The 24,068-nt window shown below is 38.5% G+C and overlaps 2 protein-coding genes across 21 annotated transcripts in view; both read right to left on the bottom strand.

Moving 5' to 3' along the window:
• The window catches only part of dlg1a (discs large MAGUK scaffold protein 1a), a 104,027-nt gene extending 94,935 nt beyond the window's left edge, over positions 1-9,092 (bottom strand). For 11 of the 20 annotated variants that reach the window (XM_043242793.1, XM_043242794.1, XM_043242804.1 and 8 more), the window contains exons 1-3: positions 8,534-9,092; positions 8,233-8,364; positions 5,752-5,927 (exon numbers count right to left, since the gene is read on the bottom strand). In XM_043242793.1, the coding sequence (XP_043098728.1) occupies positions 5,752-5,927; positions 8,233-8,364; positions 8,534-8,552 (327 nt within the window). In that variant the 5' untranslated portion in view covers positions 8,553-9,092. Of the gene's footprint in view, positions 1-3,465; positions 3,682-5,751; positions 5,928-8,232; positions 8,365-8,533 lie in introns of those variants that run through there. The other 9 variants (XM_043242798.1, XM_043242806.1, XM_043242808.1 and 6 more) reach the window with 3 other exon arrangements.
• A 9,976-nt stretch (positions 9,093-19,068) lies between these two features.
• On the bottom strand, positions 19,069-22,727 carry ptmaa (prothymosin alpha a). Its single transcript, XM_043242643.1, has 5 exons — positions 22,566-22,727; positions 20,161-20,229; positions 19,982-20,066; positions 19,824-19,897; positions 19,069-19,735 (listed from the first exon to the last, which is right to left on the bottom strand). The coding sequence occupies exons 1-5, from the start codon at positions 22,608-22,610 to the stop codon at positions 19,697-19,699; spliced, it is 312 nt and encodes a 103-aa protein (XP_043098578.1). The 5' UTR covers positions 22,611-22,727; the 3' UTR covers positions 19,069-19,696.
• Between the last annotated feature and the right edge of the window lie 1,341 nt (positions 22,728-24,068).

The raw sequence follows: 24,068 nt of genomic DNA, 5'->3' as shown, positions 1-24,068 counted from the left end.
CATACTCTAACTGAAAACTCCCTCCCCGGACCACCCAAGCTCACACTTTGTATAGTTTTGCAAGAAAACACTCTTGTAGTAATCGACTAATATGGACTTTTTTTTTTTTTGTTTTTATACAGCTGATGCCAGTGCTGATATTTTAGAGAGCAGAGTGTCTGACGGCCGATTTAAAGCCGATATGATCACACCATTTCATTTAAAAGACAACAAATATCATAAAATGTATATTTGTGTTTAATATTTACTCAATTATAAAGAAATAATAAAAAAAAAGTATCAATACAAAAACGGCTCTATTTTGAAATTCTGTCATAGTACATTTAACAAAAAAAAAATTGTTAAAACTTAAAATAAAAAGGAAAGAAATTCACTTTTTCCCTAAATAAATATCTGCTTATACTAAATGTGCATTCTCAGCACTGTCAAAATAAAAGTCCTGCATCAGACACTTGTCAGATGATGCTGATAATTAACAGTGTCAATATATGGGACATTCTACAGAGTTGGAAAAAAATGTGTCTTTTTCCAAAATATTTGTTTGTTATGCACACTGTATAATATTCATGATAAAGAGGTAAAAACATAGTTAAACATAATTAAACTTAACTATGTGTAAGTGTAATTTATAAGATTGGTTGTATTTTTAAATCTAAATTGTCTTTTTACAAAGACAAAAGGTTGATCATACTGATTTGAAAGTTAAGGACTCATTATGTTTGAATATACATTGAACCAAAACTATCATAACGTCTTAGCTGATAATTATGTGTTTTTTATTTTTGACAAAATGTCCCATGACAGTAACGTTTGGGTAGCAACTACACCACATTACAGATGTTAACTCTTATACTAAAACACAAACATACAAAAAAAAAAAAAAAACTGCAGAACTGTACTAAAATTTGGTTTTTCAAAACTGTAAAATTTTTCAACCAATAAAAACTAAATCATACACTGCTTTTGTAATGACATGAAAAAATGTTCTGTAAAGTTTCATCATTTATAAAGAATATTTTTACCTTAAAATAACCCAAAAACATGCTTTTAAAAACAACAATGGGGGGGGGCAATACAAAAACTTAATATAAGTTGAAATGTAGGAGCTAGGGTTCAGCACAGGTACCTCCCAACTGAAAGTACACAAGAAATAATGATTTTAAGTATATTAGTATGCTTACTAAGATTTTAAATATTGTTGTGAGTTATAATCGATGATAGCAGGATCTTAATAAACATTGAAAATGTTGAATACTTATATACTTTTTACATATTTTTTGGCTGTAGGACAGCGGTTTCCACCAGTTCTGTAGAACGGCCCATAAGTCTGCCCATAGAGCACAAACACAACTGTTCCTGTGAAAAAAGCTGATTTGATCAAAACACCTAAATGTTTTATGATGGGAGAACACTGGACACATAGAACAAAATGTTTACTTGCTAGACACCTTTAAAAACATTATAAGTGGGCTTGAGGAGGAGAAATTATAACATGCAGGTATAAATTATCGCCTCTTTAAGCAATCAGAATACAACACCTGAAAAGAAGAAGGGCTAATTGACTGGATCTTTGGTTGAAATCAGGGGCACTTGAAAACATATTTTAAGTTTAGTCACTTCCACCAGTCACATAAAACCGACAGTGTGCGCTGCTCTCTACAAACCATGCTTATTATGTTCTTCAAAGAGAGGCTCTTGAAAAGGGCAAACCACTCAGTTAAAAGCAAACCAATAAAAGAGGGAGAGTAAAATACATACTAAAAACACTTACACTGAACACCGTATGACATTCACGTTAAAGCAATATGCATGTGCAAGAAAAAGCGCTGGATTTTAAAATGTCAAGATGAATCCAGAAAGGAATTAAAAATTAGAAGAAAAAAAAAAATCATGAACTGGAGATGGCCACTAGTTGCATATGAGAGCATGGGAAAGCCTTAAGGAAGCGATTGGGCTTTGCCTTCAGGTGGAGGGCTCGTCACGGCTGAGCATTTACAGCATCACAGATGTCGTGCTTTCGCCACACTCCAATATAAAGCACTCCACGGATTACATAACCACGATTTTAGCACATTTCAAGTGCATGCCTGCAAGTATTCAGACACGGCGAGTGCTCAGCACTCAGCAAACATCCTCTTTATATGCAAACCTGGGATAATAACGGTTGAATTCTAGAGGACTCTTTGACGCAGGTGTGCGCTTAAACGCACTTAGCCAGTTAAATAAATACTGGTGACGGATAAAAATCGGTACGCTATGATCTCATTATGCTAATTTCTTTCAGCACTTCCAGATGGCTGGGTCTTAAAACACTTCAGCGTTCTGTTATGGCGATGAGTGATCATAATTGGCATTGGATGATAAACAACTTTACCTTTTAAAACACGTTTTACAAATTTCGCCCATTGAAGGGCACTCCGATCGCACCCTGGAACGAATCTAATGATTACAGTTCTAGAGTGACTCGCATTTGTGCCAGATTGAAACGAGAGCCCTCATCCTTAAACAAGCAGCAAGAAAGAAACCGTCCTAAATATACAGCAGCACGCATAAAAACATCAACCGATGCCAGTATAAACCGATAACTGCGTCCCATCTCGAACCGGCGTTAGCTTCGTTTTCGAGAGATAATGATGGGAAAGATCAAGACTTTGTAACGCATCTTTAAATGATTCACTTTTTAATACTCCAAAGTGTCAGGCAGCTACTGATTTCATGCTCTCAGACACGCAGCCAAAAATAACAGTTCTTTCGCCTCTACTCGGCCACTCAAGCACGGTTTTGATTCATTCCCTCTCCAAAACACGCTACACTGTAAACTCAATTGAGGAAATCGATTGCCTTCATTTATTTAAGTTTACAAACCAATAGTTATGAGTGCTGTGAATTTGACACATAGCTATTAAGTGCAAAGAACGGGGTAATTTTTCAGTAAAACGAACATTTAATTAAATACATTTGACTGTGCATTTAAATACATTTAAATATGCATGTTAAAGGTGTGATGGATGACCAGTGGCTGAGTGCTCCTTTGTTCATAGCAAGCATCAGTCTCTTTCAATTCCTGCAAGAGTCCTCAAAACTTAAGGGAGTCAGTCAGTTATAAAATGCGGTTGTGTAACTCTTTCCTGCAGCTCTACTTACGCCTCCTAAATATTCAGCAATTAAGCTCAAATAGCACTTTCTAACTTAATAACAGCCTAATCGGTGCTCACTGCACAGTGTGATCGCTGAATTATTTCTTAAAGTAATCAAATATGGCATTAGTAATTACGTGGTGGTTTCCTACCATTACGTAAAATGTTTAGAACAAGACAGATAGACGGACTTTGTAAAACACTCGTTTAAATAACGTAGCCACTGATTGTCAAAGTTGCCCATCTTAATCTTACGGTCTGTCAGCATAGTGACGCGCGAAACGTACTCTGGACAAACAGCACGGAGGACATCGCAAACACGTCTTACCTTTGTGCTGACGATACATAAACAGTCCATTCTTCAGAGCGCGACCTCTCAGCATCTCACTCCAGCTGCTCCAAAGCCGCCGCTAAAAGCAGCATCGCGCGCACGACGGGAACTTACTCTCGGCAGAGCAGACGCACGCGTCCGTACGCTCGCGAGTCAAGTCCGCATCACCTCAAGGTTTGCTTTCCGCGGCGGTGTGTCGGGGACGCCTGCACTCATATCGCCGCGCGTTCAGAGCTGATAGGAGCACCGCGGGGAGACCGAACAGCGTAACGTGCCGCCTTCACCTCTGGACCGCGCGCTTCAACGGCGCGTCACCGAGCGCGTAAACCGCCTCTGCCCCGCTCTTTCAACATCAACTAGTGGACTCTGCGCTACGTGTTCGCGATGTTCCCAACTGCGCACACGGGGTCCTTTCAAATTCAACCCACAAATCGTTTACGAACCAGATATTTCAAGATCATGTGACTTTGCACGATGGGACGGGATAGCTTCACTAATGTCGTTAAACAGCATCTGAAATGTTGTTTCTGTCATTATAAGCTGCGCCAGTTCTAATAGTTTTCAAACAGCAGACATACACCTAAATGAACGCATTTATTGCGTTTCTTCTGCTCGCAAGTCATTTATCATATACAAAACTAATTATTATATTTATCGGGGTCTCCTACTTTTCTTATATGTGATGTATAGCGTAGGAGGTGTCGGTTTTGTTCTCACTGACTCCTTGCTTTACTCGAATATGAAATTTTCAATTATGCAATTTTCCAGTTTTGCGCATGTGTTCCAGTCCCTGGAATCAAAACAGAATGACTGCGATATCTGCAAAACAAGTAAGCAGGGTTGGTTTTGAAGATGCTAATTAAGATATAACGTAACTGTAAGTGTGATTTTTTTTTCCCCCCCCAAAGAATATTACCAGATATGAATCTTTAGAAAAAGCAAAATAGCTTACCATGTACAAATGAAAAGAGAAAGAGAGAGTCAGAGTGTAATATTGGTACTGTAATATTATATAACCCTATATATATATATATATATATATATATATATATATATATATTATAAAATAATAAGAAAGTTTATGTAGGAGAGTATGCCAATGCATTAAACTCAGGGCATGCAAGAGAGAAGAATTGAGCAGAACATACGTTCTAAATCACAGCGGAGAAAGATTAGTTAAGAAATAATAAAACACCACAAAGCTACATCATCTGCCAGCAGAGACGTGAAACTCATCTACGTTCAAACACTCATCCGATTCACCCGAGACCTCACAGAAATAAGAGTTTTATGCATTGTTAAAAAAAAAAAAAAAAAAAAAAAAAAAACACACTCTCTATCCACAGCGTGGCAGATTACTTCCAATCCCAGCAGAAGAAAAATCTTCCCACTCTCTAGAATGAGAACCATTTAAATGAAAAACGCCTGACCAAGCCTTATCAGATTAAAATAAGAAAATAACATTATTAAATAACAGGATCGCTCTTAATGTTCTGCGTTTAGTGCCGCAGACCTCCCATGTACTATTTTAGGGTAACACATTTAAATCGGTCAGAAGTGTAACACTTCACAGGCTCAGCTTCAGGAAGTTCAATTACATCCTCAATTATCCTTTTTTAGGCACAAGTACTAGATGTTCTGAAGTAGGTTCAACAAGAGCCGAATCATTACCGTGACCTTTGAAACTGACATTAAACGACACGACAAAAGAACGTCTCTGAATGATCTTATGCAGAACTTTTGTACAAATATACACTCTTAAAAATAAAAGACGCTTGAAGGTTCTTCACAGTGATGCTATAAAAGAGAAACACAAATCAAAAAAACTTTAAAAGAACAATCTCTTTTTACATTTTTCTAATCTGAAGCCACAAAGGTTCCTCAGATGGTAAAGATTCTTAATGGAACCATTCAGATCAAAAGGTTTTTTGGAAGCATCTTCATTTTTATAAGTGTAGACAACAACTACAATTCAAGTTCTTTAGTTAAGCATTATAACATTGACATATAACTCTGACCTGCCAAAGAAAATAGTTCCTACATAACTGAAGTAGTAACTACCGCAAGACTTTAATCCACGCAGTAGCTCGGTTTCGTTTCTGAATTAATCTGTTTTTGTATGAATCACTGCATAAATAAAGCCTTCCGTGAAATAAAGAACGCACCAATAATTGTGTCATAACCACCAGCAACTATTCTGAAGTCAATAATGACATTCAAGATTCGGTAAAGATGCAGTTCTGAGGGGCAGCACACACACACACACATCAGTATTCTGCTTACCTCTTTGCTTTGGGCATCGACGCTGGGCACGGTTTCTGCTGGTCCAGTGCTACTGGGAGGACCAGTGAGATTCCACTCATTCACGGGAGGAAAAGGTTCTCTGGTTTTAAGGCTTGACGGCTCTGTGGGCTTACTCTCATTATCCTGGAGGCTCACTTCGTAATATTCCTGAATATCTGAAAGAAATACGAGGTTGCATAATAATATATATATATATATATATATATATATATATATATATATATATATATATATATATATATATATATATATATATATATATATATATATATATATATATATATATATATATATATATGTCACAGAATCAAAGATACATTTATGAAGTTAATTATTATATCATTTATGAACATGATCGAGTGTAAACACATTATTGAGGTTTAAATATTACAACCTGTATATGGCTCAGAGCCCTAACATTGCTTTTAAAAATCGGTATTTGTTGTTTTAGCATGACACTTTGCTGAAATGATGATGATAAAATAAGCACTAGTGCACCCAATGTACATCTAGGTTCAGATATTAGATCAAATGAGACATTTAAATTCAGACAGTTTCAGACTCTATAAGCTACTATAAAGAGTCACGTGTTGTGTGTGTGTGTGGGGGGTGTCTTTTGGTGCGTCTTTTTTATTTTTATCTACTAATTTATTCAAAAATACATTAAAGCCTTTTTACACTAGGTGTGAAGGATCATCTCATTTGATTACTAATCAAAGAACGGTTTTACTGACAAGACGCGTATGCAATATATCATCCAGCCCTAAACCATACAAATGATGACTTGCAAGTTTTCTCTAATGAGCATGTTTTTTGTTTCTGAATTATAGATGTATATTTTTTTTTTAATGGGACAAAAAGTCACAAAAGTCTAGCCGCTTAATCTGTAAAAGTTCAGTGATGGTAACCAGATGATTGCTGGTTGGTGCAGCTGACCATTCATTCAAGAAGGGGCCATCTATCGACCAATGGCTACGCTTCCTTCGATATGGCAGTGCAACATTTATTTGAAAAAGCTTTACATTTTTAAGTAGGTTGTAATGCATGCCATGTTTATCCACACACAGCAGCCAACACATACATATACATATATAAAACATACTGAGGACTTCTGTGTGCAGTAGACTGAGATTCAGATAATCACGTTTAAAAACAATCGCGTTCTCTTGGCTTTTCAGGAATACCGGAGTTTCCATAAATGTTTTGAGTCTGAAACACTGGACAAATAGTAACACCATGAAACATGGATACTCTTTATGGTTATAAACAGCACTTCCCAGGATTCATGCAGAGTCCAGGCCAAACTAAACGAGGGGAGTTCAAATCATGGAAACATAATAGCAGGGATGAACCGTGTTGTAACCGTCTGAGCGCAGCATTACTGGAAACTGAACAAAGCAGTGATGCATTTCAAACGCCTCTTAATTAAATATTGAAAGACTCTACAGTAAGTGTGCTCCACTGTGTTTTGATTTGTCCAATGGGAGACATAAATATGTTCTACATTACAATAAAATGTAAAATACTGCACAATGTATGAAAATGATATTTTTTTAATTCTGTATTTTGATTTGCATTGTGTTTTAGAGTTAACTGAAATGTCTGTCAAATTAATGGATAATGTTTTTGTAGAAAATTACTTGTTTAAGAGTGTACTGTAAAATGGTACATCGCCATAAATATCTCACCATAACAACTTTTGTAAATATCCTCTAACGGGCAAACAGAAGCCAGAATAAAACAAACATTCAGAAGTATTCCAAGTTGTCTTTATAGCTATTTCTGGACATGTTCTGTTAGACTTTTTCAATAGGGAAATGCTTATCAGCAACAATTTCCTCTTCCATTTAATCTTGCATAAACTCCCAAAAGAGCCAACTTAAACGGCACACTCGATGGATGTTCTTAAATTGACAAAAATTGGCTTGCAATTACTGCACACAAAATGTTTCGACTACACTCACAGCAAACAACACTGTCTGAAAAATGCCAACCCATTACAATGCATTACTGGAAACTGAACAAAGCAATGATGCATTTCACTGGGATTACTAAATAAGGTCTTAATTCTATCATTCTATAGTGACTATGCCTACACAAATAGATGGAACAGATAAAAAAAAAATTATATAGGTTTAATATTTTACAAAGAGTTGAAATATTGAAACAACCTTAAGTTTCCATTCATAAAGGTCTTTATAATGCTTTCTAGGAGAATGGGAACCTTACAAGTTTCTCCAAGTGTCTCTTAGGAGCAAAACAACATATTTAAATATGTGCTACACGCAAACACCCGTATTTGAAGTTAAATAAGAAAGAAACAACGTCGCTGCAACACATCATTGAAAATGTCAAACATGTCAAATAATGGCGAAGTCAAACCGGTTCCACCATCTTAGCACAACAAGACAAGCCTTAAGAAACTTGAGGGGAATACTGCTCGTTCTAGCAGCAACGTACCTATAAGAGCCTGGAAGAGCTGACTCTGAAAAATACTGATGACTCTCTCGATCGAATGCCTGAGATGAGGGTCTCCGGTCTGACTGAGTTTAGTTCGGTACTCGTCCAGAAGCAGCAGGGCTCTCTGAGCATCTAAAAACACGGTAGAAAAACTCCGCTGAGACACACTGGCATAGCACAACAAAGGAAGACGCTCAAAACACATTTAGACTTTTTCTTCTCGTCACGTGCAGGTTAAACGGCTACCAAAATATTGGTCACACGGCATTTCAGTTAAGGCTATACACGCTCGAAACCTTACCTTTCTTTCTCACCGGCATGATCAAGACTCAAAAGATTCAAAGTCTCACAACTGCTGAAGGGCGACCGCTGAAAAGCATTGGAATGAATGACCGATCGCTTTCACTTTCAGTCGCTTCGCTTTGATTTCGTAGATGAGCGGCGATCGCCGACCGGGTCAGGCTGACATGTGAAAGCTCAATATCGATAGTCCTCCGATGCGATAAAAAGCGTAAGCGACCGCTTCGCTCATAACCCGGTCAGATGCGGCACGACACTTTTCATGCAACTCCCAACTTTGCTGAACTTTTCTCAGACGGGTGCACGGAGTATCAGCGAATCGAAAAGTGCATTACAAACATTCGGGGGGGGGAAACTGCTTCCGATCTGCTGCAATGGAAGTAATAGAAAAGGGCAGAAATGCTAATAATCCCTGCCGAAGCGCGCGTGAAGTTCCCGTTCACACATGTCTCCCGTTCCCTCCGGACCGGAGTCTTAGATCCGCACGCGTCCGTACTCGAAACTTCTTCGGCGCAACACTTCCTCTTTCTTCTAGTGTTCCCGAAATTCCCAAACTTTCCAGCAAAATGGCGACCTTGATATGCAAACAGATCACATGATCCACTGATCTACTGCCTTCCCTCTGCGCTCAAAGGAACCGGCGCTCAGGTTTCTCCACTCAGCTGCTGCGGGAAAGAGCTCTTTATTAAGTTTATCCTCACTTTAAGTAATGAAATCTGGGTAAATTATATAAGACCCGCAGAACCCCAGTCTTGTTCAAAGTATGTGAGCTTAGCAGCAGAATATAGCCCTATATATTTTGTTTGAAACTTTTTTAAACCAACAGCGTTTTTGGAGACTATGTCTTTATTCATTCATCTCTCTGTAGATGTACTAGTTTTTGTAGACTTTGCCTTCATTCGTTCGTCTATCTCGTGACATCTGATCAAGACTCATAATCCATCGGCCTGTTTCTGCTGATGAAATGGCTGCGATTGAGGTTTATAGTCTCTTGAATGGCCAGCTGGAATTATCAAAATCCCGCTTTACTTACTGATTGCCTTCAGCGCTGGCACCCAGAAGTATAAAAAATGAAATAATTCTTAGTCATTTTGTTACACCTCACTTCCTTCCGTTTCTATGATTCGAGTGGCGTTTCAAGATTGATGGGACGAGCTCAGCAATTTTAAAGCCGTTTGATATCATTCGTCAGACTAATATAGCCTATCTGGATAATACGTTCACGGAGGCATTTGCTCCAGTGGGAAAAGCTGCAGGCATCACGTGCATTCATTCATTCATTCATTCACGACTATTCGCTGTAGTTTTGTAAGTTTGTTTCAGACGAGTGCATTGTGGCATCCTATCAAAGGAACACTGTCACCAGCGAAGACAAAGCGCGGCTAAGATCGGCTTTTGTTGGTTGTTTTGATGTCTGAAATGGCTTTTTGTCATTTGAATCCCGTGAAGGGTGGATGCGGAGTCACAGGGTGCTGTCACACTGCCACAGCTTGGGTGGGGTGAAGGCTGCCACGCATTAAAAAAAAAAAAAAAAAAAAACAGTGGTGTCTTTTTTAAACACCCATTAGAGTCAGAGGTTATTTTCCAGAGCATTCCGGACACAAAGAAGCTATGCTGAGACCGACTGTCCGAGCTCATGTACAATGATCCATTGATGAAAAACGTGTACAAATTGAAAGCCGACTGAAGGCCACGTCTGAGGAGTGTTTCCACAGTTGTGACAGATACTTCTGCCGCCCACACAGTTTGACAAGGCTGGTCTTGACTTGTTGTAGTGTCTGGTTATGCCTAGTGAATGCATACTTAAATATATTTTACTGTGCCGTATAACCCGATTCCCACGTAGCGCTTCTGGTATGCTACCGATTTAAGTTCATAATAGTTCACCTTTAATATGCATGCAGAATCTCCTTTCGACTTTCTCAATGGTTTGTGGAAAGTTGCTTCTTGATTTTCTGTCGCTTTAAATAAATAAAGCTTTCATCCTTCGCTGACTATGTATAATTACAGCTGCACACACCCTACGCTTTCTTTGGAGGCATGTAAGAGAAGAGCCTTGACATGGCATGCATGGCCGTAACCGGACCTGAGCCCCTTCTAGCACTTTATATTGAAGCGGTGGGTTTTATATAGCATGTCACACGGATTGTCTAATAATAAAAATCATTTTAAAACGCTATTGGGATATCGAGGGTGTGTCGTAATTATAGATGCAGAAAATATATTTCAGGTTAAAGAGCGCCCGCTGTCTGTTCACCGATCTCCAGATGCATATTGCAAACAAAAATGACTGGAGATGGCTAATATGGAAAGATTTAATCTGGTGATAAACTACTTAGAAAGATAACTCATTTCTGGATTGGGTATTCTGAGCTTTGTGTTACTTACAAGTAAAGAATATATAACAGATCAGGTTGTATTTGTTTTGGGGTATGCGTGTGAAATCATCTGGATTTGTTATATTTAGACAAAAATGCTGAATCCAAATGACGAAAGTTTCTCTACTTTTATTAGACTGTGGATTTGTGTACAGCTGGACCCACAATGCCGAACACCAGTCTGATATTTTATGGCGTGACATAAGATGAATCCGTTCCTGTGATTGGTTGCTTTTCATGCCGGTCAGACAAACTATTTCTGAAAGGGGTTCTAGACCAGAATATGATGCTTTTGTCAAAAGTCTGGCCTCATGAGATTACTGTAGAAGCTGTTAACGTAAGCATGCTTTTAAGCATTAATTTTGTATGTAAATACATCAACAAGGGGAGTGTGAGACATAACAGTGCTATAAAGCACTAGATCTCGGATTGTCCGATTCAATTCATACACCCTCATATCAGCTATAATGTTTCTTCCAGTATGTTCTACTTGTGTTTACTGACAGAAACTAAGGCCTGGTTTCATAGACAAGGATCAGTCTAAGCCAGGATTAGGCCATAGCTCAATTAGGACATTTAAGTAATTTTTTATAAGCCTGCCTTATAAAAAGGCGTTACTGGTGTGCGTTACGCGCGTTTAAGAGAAACTCAGTGCAAGTTTGCTTCGGTTGAGACAGCTCAGATTTACATTTGAGTCTAAGCCATGTCTGTGAAACCAGAGGTAAATGTATTTCCTGATCGCAATTATTTTTGTGATTCCAGGTGTTTCAAGAACTGTGTGTTCTTTAAAAAAAACAATAGCTATTGAGGTGGAAAATGAAAAGCCTAATAGAAATGAAATATTTTCTGTTTATGCCATGATTGTGTGTGTCTGTGTGTGCGAGTGTGTGTGTGTGTGCGAGTGTGCTGGTGTCTGTGGTTTATGGGGACACACATTTGTTTAATGACATGGGCATGACAGAGATATTACAATTAGAAGGTCCCTATTCAAAAGGCTTAAAACATACTAAATAGAGTTTTTTCTTTCTTTTGAAAATCTAAAACTGCATAAAGTTTCCTGTAAGGGGTAGGTTTAGGTGTAGGGTTTGTGTAGATAATAGCACATACGGTTTTTACAGTACAAAAGCCATTACGCCTATGGAGAGCCCTCATAAACCACAAATGCCAACGTGTGTGTGCTATTTAAAGCATATTAATTAAGCTGCATTATTTGAATATAATTTCAATCATTTTAAGCTGTCTTGTGGTCCCCTCAGTTTGCTTTTTGCGCCCTGAACCCCTGATTGAGAAGCGCTCTTATAAAGTAAACAGCAATTATCGTTTGTGACTGTATCATTGAATTGTAGGCAGGCTAAAATGATTCTAGGCATCCTGGAAGCAATTAATCACACAACACTAATGATCCCTGTCAAAGAATGCCAAGAGATTATTGTCATCTCATTTCTCACCTCACCTTGCACTGGCAAATTGTTAACAGCTACAATAGTGTCTAATATGCGCAGTCAAAGCCAGTAATGCCCTATAATCAGTTTCCATTAGAGGCACTTTCAGACTTTCTGCTCTTTGAAAATATCTGATGTGATTTCAACAAACCATGATTATTACAAGGTACATTTTATATGGGGTTCACATAATAATAATAAATGTATGATTTGCTTCATCGGATCAATAGTTCACTTTATATTCATTTATGGACTTTCATCTTCATGGTGTCTGTTAATGCCACGTTTAGACATTTATAAAGAACATGAATAAAAATGATCATGTCAAACATGATTACTCGTAACAGCACCTTTTCCTTTTCCTGATATCTTTTTTGCTTACTTCTTTTCATACGGGACGAAATTTAGACAGAATTGCAGGAAGGATGACCGTTTCGAGTTAAGTTATAAGAGCTGTAGGCGTTTGCATCGCCGGTTGTGGCGCGTATGCAGCGATAAAGCCTTCAAACCTGGCCAGGAATAATAATAATGATAATAGTAATCAAGTAATATGTATAAAAATGGTGTTTCATTTTCTTAAGCAGCGGTATTGCATCGCTCAGAGCAGGTCTCATTAGCGAGAGAGCAGAGATCCAGCGGTTAAGCTGCAGATCAGCAGCACTGACAAACTGTCTCATGAAAGCACATAAAATGTCTGCACCTGTTACGGGTTTTCATTAATAGAAATGAATGACACTGAACGAAGGTCGTTTGGTTTTCATAACAACTTTGTGAATAGGTTTGAAACTGAAGTATAGAGCGGCCTAACATGAGACAGGCGCTCGGCTGGATCATGAAAAGTAAGACATATAACAATTCATATTGGATATAGGACCATGTATTAAAATGTTGCATTCCATTTCTATAAATACTCTATATTGTAACAGCGTACAATACAGTACAATACAGATTCAGTCTCCATTCATCCAGCCGTTTTCCTAACCGCTTGCTTGGCTGGAGCCCGGAAGAAAACAGTGTGTGTATACTGACACCTTGAGGAGATATGGAGGAAGTGTCAAACATGGGAGAAAAAGCGCTTCCTTGTTTGGCGTTTATGGTACGACGAAGGTAGGATTTGTCCTAAAAGCTTAAACAGTTTGTGGATAAGCTGGTCAGAAGTCAATCGTTATGAAATTTAATACTTAAACATTAGTTTTCCAAAGCTGTATGAATTTTGTTAAAAATTCTTTTAAAAAAATAATCAATCCTAAATGTTTGGAACAAATTGAGTAAGTAAATAATGACAGAATGTTTATTTTTTTGGTGACCTATCCCAAACTACTAAAAGAAAAAAAAATTTGAGAAATAGGGTGAATTTTAAATATACACACGGGTTCATCTAAAAAAAATAATATTGTGATAAAGTTCTTAACTAATTTCAAAAGGTTAAACTTTAATGCATTCAAAACATTATTTAATTTTTTTTTGTTGTTTTAATTTTGATAATTATGACTTCCAGCTTGTGAAAGTCAAAAATCCAATATCTCAAAAATCTTTTCTAAAATATTTCCCGTTGGCTCTGTGAGACATTACTGAGCCTTCAGATGATCTGTATTGTTGAACTGTTTCTCGTCTTTCTTTTAAAATAACCCATAGGTTCCACGAGGGGCTCAGGTCACACATGCTGACTGGCCATGATAACATGATCAGGAAACACCATCAGAAACTTTACACTAGACTTCAAGCAGCTTGGATTCTGTGCCTCTCCAGTCTTCCTCCAGACTCCAGACCTTGATTTCCAAATGAAATGCAAAATTTACTTTTATCTGAAAAGAGGACTTTGGAGCGCTGAGTTCTGTTTTCTTTAGCCCAAGTAAGATGTTTCTGATGTCTCTTCTTGGTAGCCCTCTGAGAGGGTGACTCGCTTCGTTCCTTTCCTTGTGAAGCTCTCCCAAGCTTTCTCAGACTCATGGTCATCCCTGTTGCTTGAACACCTTTTCCTACCCAATTTCTTCCTTTCGGTCAACTTTGCGTTTACTGTGTTTTGAAACAGCACTGTGTGAACAGCCACCCCACTGAGTAATGACCTTCTGTGATGTATCCTCCTTGTGGGGGGTGTTGATGATTGTCTTCTAGACCATTGCCAAGTCAGCAGTCTTCCCCGTTATTGAGGTTTCAAAGAACAAGAGAGACCTGCCATTTATACTATATTGATCATTTAATGAATCTCAAATGTAAATATTCTAATGATTTTAAATATTGGATTATTGACTTGCATGAGCTATAAGCTTAAATCATAAAAAATGTGTACTAAATTAAAGCCAACTGAATACTGTCTGAGAAATATTTCCACAGTATTCAGTCGGTTTTCAATTTGTACACATTTTTCATGATTAAAGTGGGCTTTAAAAAATATATATATATATATGTATATATATATATATATATATATATATATATATATATATATATATATATATATATATATATATGTATATATATATATATATATATATATATATATATATATATATATATATATATATATATATATATATATATATATATATATATATATATATATATATATATATATATATATATATATATATATATATATATATATATATATATATATATATATATATATATATATATATATATACATATCATATATACTGCATATATATTATCTGTATATATATATATATATATATATATATATATATATATGCATATATATATACACTGTCATATATATATATATACACATCATGATCATGAACATCATGATTTCTGAGTTTTCTGGTTTTTGCAAATAAACTCTTCATATAGATATACTTTATATATATATATATATATATATATATATATATATATATATATAAATACTATGGAAGTCAACAGGCGTCAAAAAACAGTTTGGTTACCAGAATTGAAACAACTTTATTAAAATTATTAGAAAGAAGAAAAAACACCAAGAAAAAACATCATTTTAATAATAAACCAAAATTCGTATAAAAAAACACTGAAAGAAAATATGTTCTACTATTTCAATATCTTTCTCACAAATTCCACATGGATTGTTTTCCCACTCAAATCTCTCATGTAAGAAGCTATTGGATAAGGATTGAAGTTGCATATGAATAAATGTTGACAGTTTATTTCATTTTACTTTACATAATTTTTTGCACTCCTAATACATTTTGCTTACAATATATTATACAGCCATTACACACATGTGGGACTGTACCCCTTATGTGCTAATAAATACACCTTTTCAGATTACACTGATTTTTTTGTTGTGTAGCAACAATTATTGTCCACTAGATGGAGATAATAGCCTTTGATTGTAAGAAGCGCAAACACTAAGCATCTAAATTGTTTCTTAAAGCAAAATTATTGTATATATTTTAAATTATTAATATCATTAAGTACAGGTATACTGTTAAATATTATTACTAATATTAAAAAGCATTTTTCCCTTTGTGAAAAGTGACATTATCACGCAATGTTCAGTGTGTCTTATAATGTGTAGAAAATGTCAGCATGTTCAGCCAGTCTTATTCCTGAGAAATACCAGGTAAGAACAAGAGTAAAAGTCATCTCATCTATTTTTAAAGTCCATATATTCAGCTATCATTTATTGTTTGCATAACAAGTTTTCTTTTTGCACTTTTATCAAAAATGCTGGCGTGCATAAATATGTAAATAATATATACCACATACTTAATACATGTGTTATACCCTCATACATGTGTGCTAAATTATTATAAATACATTTTAATCTGAATGAATGAATCTAGTCTTTAATTTTGGCTTAAATGTGATTTTTGAATAAAGTTCTCAGATAACAGCTAGTGCTATAAACTGCTGTATATAAACTCTCATTTGTGACTGCAAAAAATATGAAACAGGTTATTGAAAGCTCCACAAGGTGGCATGAGAGACTTTAGAGCAGTTCCCACCCACAGATCCTGTAAGACTTGCTCTCTGTATCCAGGAGCGGCCAGATCACTAACTGGACCGAGAAAGACCCCGAGCAGGCACACTCACTCTCACTGCTTTTCTTCCAATGGATCGCTAAAACAGAGACATCAACAGAGAGACGACTAACCCGTACAAATCTGAACCATGCCAATGTTATGAATTCCCGGGACGCTTAAGCTTGGCCTTGAGAAGATGCACTGCATGAACGGAGTCATAGGAAGGCAACAAAGATTGAGAGCAACACCTGAACGGAAGCAGTTCAGTTCGACGTGGATCCTGCTGGTCTAGAGACGTCTGGACTCTCAAATCCCCAAGAAACAGACGCACTCTGAATGTCTTGCTGAGAAGATACGTGAGTCATGTCAGAAAGTTGCAAACGTAATCGATTTGATAAACAAACTGTACATTTCATCAAAAGACGTTTTTTCCAATTCATTTTAGTCAAATACGAATGCTTAATAAATTCAATTTTATGCATTTACTACATTTTGTATGAGCATAATTCCATTTATTGTATATATTACTGATTATAATAAATATTGTCGTTTTTGTTTGGGGTTGAAATGTGAATTTGGAACAAACAGGAAGCCCCAAAAAAAAAATCCAGTCAGACTCAAACCAAGAATGACCAGCACAGTGAGTGACCCTCGCTTTCTGTCAAACACACACATGTCTATATGTCTATATGTCTATAGTCCACTGACAGCTATGCTTGCAGAATGAAAGGGCAGAAAGAACAGTGATAAAATCTTCCTAACAAGATCACAGACAATTCCGAGAGCGAAACATCTGACGATAAGTGGATTTAAAGCAGAGATGTGTTAGCTGCAGTGCTGTTGAGCGCTCTGACTGTAGTCGTGCTTTTATTATGCCATCACGCTAAAGAACCCGCAACTGTTTTTAAGCGGCGCTCTTTAAAACGCTATTAACGCTTTATTCGGTTGCTGTCTTTCACGGGCCCTTCCTATCTGCTTGTGGACACGTATTGCGTGTCATTTAGACTTTCTGAACCCATATTGATCTCTAAACCCGACTGAACAGTCAGCAATGACTTGCTTGCAAATCAAATGTGTGCTCATGCGCTATTTTTGGTTTAGACGTGGTCTGATACTCACAGTTTAGGTAACGCTGACATCTAATGCGCAGAACCGCTATTTATTAAGACTTCATCAAGCTGAGTTCAGTTAGCTTTAGATCATTCTTTGAGCGACACCCTCACGGCCTGACCTCATTAAACCCACAATAAACCTGGCCGCTTATAACGAAGCGTTTAGAAGCACGCAGTCAGACTTGCTTTTCGGCCCTTCGTAGTGAAGTATTTAGTCACCTCTAGCTAAACCAGACAGTTCAAGCATGATAATTACCTAAGCGTGCGGTAAGTTTAATGAACGAGATCAACAGTGTCTATTTGTTCTCTTCCGTTCTTTTCAAAGAAGCCGTTTTCAACAAGTGCTGTCGACAAGCATTTTCAGCAGTTGATTAGGCATGTGTCATCTTGCGTGCTGCTAAAATGTGGTCACGGCGTTTTATAAAGAGGGTCCACCTTCGTGCAGGTTATTGCTTGTCGTTCATAGACCACAGCAGAAAAAAAAACAATCAGGAACTGATCCAGGTTATATCTCCAGGATCTACCGTGGATGCTCCCTCACTCGGCCTTCTAGTTTCTTCACGTGTGCTTGTTGAAAGCGTGATGTCCGTCTGTTGTGTCCACCTACTGATACTTCCACTCCCTACTTCCCACAAGATTTTAGATTTGCCGCCCTCTCATTACAACCAGCTTGTTTGGAAGCAATTCAGCACACGCCCGTGTCTTAGGGAAACAGGCTAAAGGGGGTTTCCTTACGTATAAAATGCATACGGTCACGTGAACGCGCACGCAGATTAGCGCTCGAAAGGTCAGTAAGGCATTTTGCCACATTTCAGTTCTTCTTTAGAGTTCGTTTCTGGTGTTTAGGATCGTCAGTTTTACCACCAGTCATAGACCTGAGAGCGACTGCGCAGTATCCACTCGTCCCGAGCGCTCCTTTCTGAGAGTTTATAAAACCACCAAAACCGAAACGCTTTCACTATTTCGAGTTCTGGAACTCTTTTTTTGTTTCGTGCACGCTGTGAGATTTCTGTCAAGGTGCACAAATTCAGCTCATTGCATATTTTTGCAGTCTAAAAAATGCCTGTATTTTACCTGAAAATGAATCATCTTTTATCACGCAATCAGGTCGCTTTTTGAAATGGTCTGTTAAAATGACTGTGGCTAAAAATAGCTTTCGGTATTCAAACTTCAAAGTTCAGTATCACTGGAGCGTGTCATTTTATCTCTAAGAGGACTTTGTGATTTTGATGTTTTACAGAACTCTTATCATAAATGCACTATTGAACGCTAACACAGTTGATTTTTTTTGTTACAAAAGAAATTAGCGATAATGCAATGTACAGGAATTATCATTTTTATGCACACACATAATATATATATGTAAATGTGAGCAATGTGGCCTAAAAAATGTGAATATAAATGAAAGAATTCACACAGTCAATTTTATTTAACGCAATATAATTTATACCAGATCTTGGAGTCTTAAAGGCCTGAATAATTTACAATGATGTACATTTGCTTTCGACAGGCTGATGAAAAACATGAACTGCATCTGAAGACGGTGCTGGTTCAATTATTCTTGCCCATACAGCTCCAACATTAAAAACTCATGAGAAGTAATAAAAGGGAAAAAAAAAAAAAAAAAAAATTTAAGAACTCACAAAATAAATTTCGGTTTATTGTCGCACAACAAATTTCACACATACATCAAACAGGCCACAAATAGATAGCAATTTAATAGACAAGAAAGAAAAGAAGAAAATTCTTTTCTCTTGGCCTTGCCCTCTCATACAATCCAACTACGTATGATACAACTGATGTACATACACAAAGTTACTGGAATGCTTTGAATTAATGTTTTTTTTTTGTTCATGGTTTTCTGCAATTTTCCATTTCTTTTTTTTTTTTTTTGCTCGGTTTTTTTTTTTACAAGTTTCTTTTGAGATAACATGACATGGTCGAACCACAAGTAAGATCTATTTCATAGAGAAGCATCAACTTCAAAGCACCGTTTGGTAACCAGAGATCACTGTCAAAAATGGCTGACCTCCTAACAATATGTACAAAAATATAAAATGTAAATAAAAATACAAACAAATTTTTCCTTTTAAAGTATTTTGTAAGAAGGTAGAGCTTTGAAGTCTTGGTTGTTTCTACAAAATCTGCAGTTAGGTGTGTGTGTGTACACGGATGCTGGACTCTACTTGATGATGACCATGTTTTTCCTCCCCCGGTGGACGAGTTAAGGAAAGGAGGGATGAGAAGATTTCCAGCAGAGCAGCTTCTTACACATCAGTCTTTTGCTTCTTGGGTTCGACGTCATCCTGCAAACAGCGACCAAACGTAGTTAAAACACTGCAGTTTGTAAGGTCAGACTGGCGCACTTATCTGAGGATTTCAACTGAAAACTACCTCATCGTCATCCTCAGCCGCTCTTTTTCCCGCGCCGCCCTCAGCCTCGTCATCTTCGTCATCGTCATCATCACCTGTAATGAAGTTATTTATTCTTAGCGTTGCATCTTAGTTTATATGTCTCGGTTGTCAACACACAGGCGGAGCTACAGCCTTGCCTTCATCATCTTCCTCATCTTCTTCAGCCACATCGTCATCTTCCTCATCTACTTCATTTTCCTGATCGCCATTCTCTTCGTTTTCCTAAAAATAAAACGTTATGGTAACACCTGAGGTCATTTGGAAACTATTGCGGGCAGTACTTGGCAACGAAAAGATAAAAGTTGTGGAAACTTACCGCGTTTCCATTAGCAGGGGCATCCTTTCCGTTTTCTGCCTCCTCAACCTGCTTCTTTTCTTTGAGGTCCTAAATGATGAAAAAAAAAAAAAAAAAACATGGGTCTTTAATTGCTTCAGTTACTTATCTGATGTAGGAAATTAAACTAGACCGAGGCTGAATACACATCCTCTCTTATTCGCGGAACGTGCTTTCATTTCACATTTGAAACGCGACACTTCCACACTCTTTATTCATTGGATGTCTGTCTCTTCCATCCCCGCCTGGTTTAAAGACCATATTGAGGTGTTGTAATTTGATACGTCCACGGCGTTAGCGCCAACGCGCGTTGTAGTTTAGTTTAGAACCCACATCATTGCGCTTGATAAAGACACGCCCGCTAAAAAACTACAACTCCCAGACCACAATTAGTGAATATTTTAACTCGGCCAATAAGAGCGCGAACTCGACCGAAGAGAGGCAGGACCGACAAACCCCGGAGAAAGAGAGGGAGCGAGAGAGAAAGAGACAGAAGGGGGAACAATAGCGTTGTGCTATTGGGCCTTTAACGATTCGTTTTTCAAACGCTACGCTGTTCCTTCGCGAATGGCCATCGTTCTCAAGAGAAGCCGTTTTATTTGTCACACTATTTAACACGCCGCATCTTCGTGGCTTGAAAATCAGACTTTCGTCGCTCTGAATACCACAGGATGTGCTTCCATTCAGCAGCTCGCTCGCATTAATAAATTTAGGTCATAATCCTCAGCTTTTAAGCCGGTTAGCGTCTACCTCACGCCTGCAACGCCTTCTCACACCGTCACCATGTACATGCCGCTCTTTTACCACCACCAGCGTCAGCGAGCCGTACACGAATAATGAACGTATGCCACTATCTGCGGGATAATACTGACCCATATAGTGATCAAACGAGCAGCGCGGGCAACAGCCTTTTAGCCCGAAGCGGAAATCACCTCCGTGTTTCGTATGCACACGTAAGAGAAGTAACATTAGGCTCATCAATACCGGGACGCTGCATTAAAAAAAAAGCTTAACAAAGGACAAACGGGTCAGAAATGTTGTGCCCACAACTGGTAGGCGAGTCCGGTGATCTTTATGTGGCATAAGCAGAGATTGAGCGCCACACGCTTGATAAGTCCGGTGGGAAACGATCGCTTACGTTGATAGACTGTACGGGGCCGTTCACACAGTGCGCTCACAAGCAGCTAGACGGAGCGCAGCGGAACGGAACGGACCCAGAAACGCGTTTTTAAAAGTTAAACGGAGCCGCTGCGTCTGAAAACATCGCGAAGCGAACGCATAACCGCGAGACGCGCCGCGGCGCTCGAAGACGTCGGACCAGAACGGGCAGCTACGCGAATCACGAATGAAACAGCTGGACGCGCGAAAGCATCTCGCGCGGAGGTTAACTTCGGCGTTCGCGCTCACCTCGCGAGCAGACAGCGCGCGCTACAATAGGAACTCATTCAGTCAGCCAGACTGCTGCATCCGCGGCGGGGCTTCGCGGGAGAAGTTTACGCGCGGGCATCAGAGGTGGAAACGATTTCGCATTTCGATGCCCGCTGACGCAAAGTGCAAGAAGAAATCACACTTTTCTTTCGTTTAAGAAACCGCCAGCCGCTGCGACGGAGCCGGACCGCAGCTCAATAAAGCTCGCGCCAAGTAGCCGAATCAATAATGTATGGCGAACTCTCATTTTCACGCAGAAAAAGTGAAGTGTAACCTGAACTTGACTTAACTTAAAAAGCCAACGCGACCTAACGCTCCGGCGAAGCCTTAAATCCGAGGCAGGTCGGTTCTTGTGTTCACGAGCTATTTCTAAGATTGCATTTTGTTTTCATTGCACTTGGAATATCGGTCAAATACGAAACAGCCACAGTAACAGACCGGGGAAACGTGCTTTATCCTGAATCGTGAGGGCTGCAGTAACTTGTGACAGATCGGGCTGCGGGCTGACGGATCACCGCGTCTCGCGGACTCAACGAGGCGCCTTCAATAATCGAGCCTATAAGTAGTAATAAAGAAACTCGTGCAACAAACCGTATAAGCGGAGCAGAGATGATGTTTACGATCATCTGCGTCCGTCTCTCTCGCTATACTTTTTAAAGAGGAACCGAAAAAGCGCTCGCATAAACAAAGAACCCGCGCAGAATCCGAACAAAAAAAGCCTTTTAGTTACAAATGTCTCTGAAAAGAAGCCCAACTTCAGCACACCTGGCATCTCACCATCCGCAAAAAGTCTTCAAAGTGACAGCGAGAGGTCAAAACACCGACAAAAAAAAATCGCAAACAGCGCTCCGGTGAGGCTGTACACCTATTTCCACGACAAAATCCCGTATAGTTCGTTTATGCGAATTAATAAAAACGCAGCATCTCTGCGAATCAGTGTATAACCGAAGTTGGATTACCTTGGCGGAGACTTCCGAGCTGGTATCGACTTTTGTGTCAGCCATTTTTCCTAAGTGTTAAGAATATAATGGGGTCTCGGAACAAAATAATATAAAGAGAAACACGAGATGTGTATAATTAAAAAAAAGACTATTAAGCGTCTGTAGCGAGCTCGCGCGGCGGCAGAGCGGTTAATATAGAAGACTGGGCGGAGCTTTGAGGCAGGCGGTTTTCAGTGATTGGTCACTGTTGCAAAAACTCCGCTCCCCTGATTGGTCAAGGTGGAACAATGGACAGTATTTCTACAAAGTCGGACTCCGCCCCCAAACCAACCTCTGACTCATTTATGTGTGGAATAACTGTCGATCCATACTATCCTGGTCAACCTCCCCTTGATGGATGGCCTAGATGGGCTCATCATCCTTTCCTTAAAAGAAAAAAAAAACGTACCTAAGACGTAAGAGCAAATATATAACGGTGCAGACAATCGCGTGCGTTTAATTGTACTTACAGAAAGCCAAACAAGCATGGAGTTTTTATAATTGTTCTCCATATGTATGTTTTTCCATGTTGTGGTGACACACTGACCACGTTGTTACTCGTGTCATCCCCTTATCAATAAACAATATGTTGTTACTTTCTCTTAAAAGGTGTATCGTGTAAGCTATCCAGAAGTCATAAGGGTGCTTGATTAATAGACGAGCGTTGAGATTTACAATGCCGCTTTTTAGGTGGCGTGTAAACTTCTGCTCTATTTGAAAGAAAGGTCACGCTCAATGAATATAATATTGCGGCAGTTAGTGGACGCCCCACTGGTGAAACCTGCTCAACGTTTGATTGACAGTCTTCAAACCCCGCCCCTTTACCGATATTTCCACTGGGTAATGTAAAAATACCACCCCGAGTGATTTATCCAGACCGTCTTTTAGACATAATATAGGAAGGAAGAGCAAAAAACGCAGCATGCAGTCAGTTTCAGGATTAGAGTAATACAAAAAAATACAGTCGCGATTTTTTTTAAGACGCTAACGTTAAAAAGAGATTTTTCTCATTTGCAAACACGGGTGATTGGGCGGGGTAGTGAAGGATGACGGATATACTCATCAAATTAAGTGTTTTATAAACGTTACCAATGATGTTTTGATATTTTATGCGACCTAAAATCTGCACGATGCGGGGAAAATATAATGATGTACCTCTTTACCTCACAAATATGGCCGATCGAAATACCGTATGGCGTCTTAAAGTCTTCTTATTGGCTGATTGGGCCGAACGAACGCAGGCTTGACGCTTTGCGAGCTCTGATTGGATGTCGCCAACGTCAATCAATTGAAGGGCCTCGTTTAAGGCGCTAAAAAAACATGGAACTGGATTTGACCGTCTTATCCTTTTTATTTCCCCCATTCTGTGTCAAGGACACATAAAAGGTGTTAGCAAATACACGTTCAGGATTGGATTGCACAAGGTTTTATACGGGGTAATTACAAATGGGTTATTCGTTGTCACACTTGTGATTATTTAGC

This window comes from Puntigrus tetrazona, chromosome 6, assembly GCF_018831695.1.
Source record: "Puntigrus tetrazona isolate hp1 chromosome 6, ASM1883169v1, whole genome shotgun sequence".
In the NCBI taxonomy this organism is placed as follows: Eukaryota; Metazoa; Chordata; class Actinopteri; order Cypriniformes; family Cyprinidae; genus Puntigrus; species Puntigrus tetrazona.
Note: the sequence above shows the minus strand (reverse complement) of the source record. Positions and strands in the feature narration are given on the sequence as shown.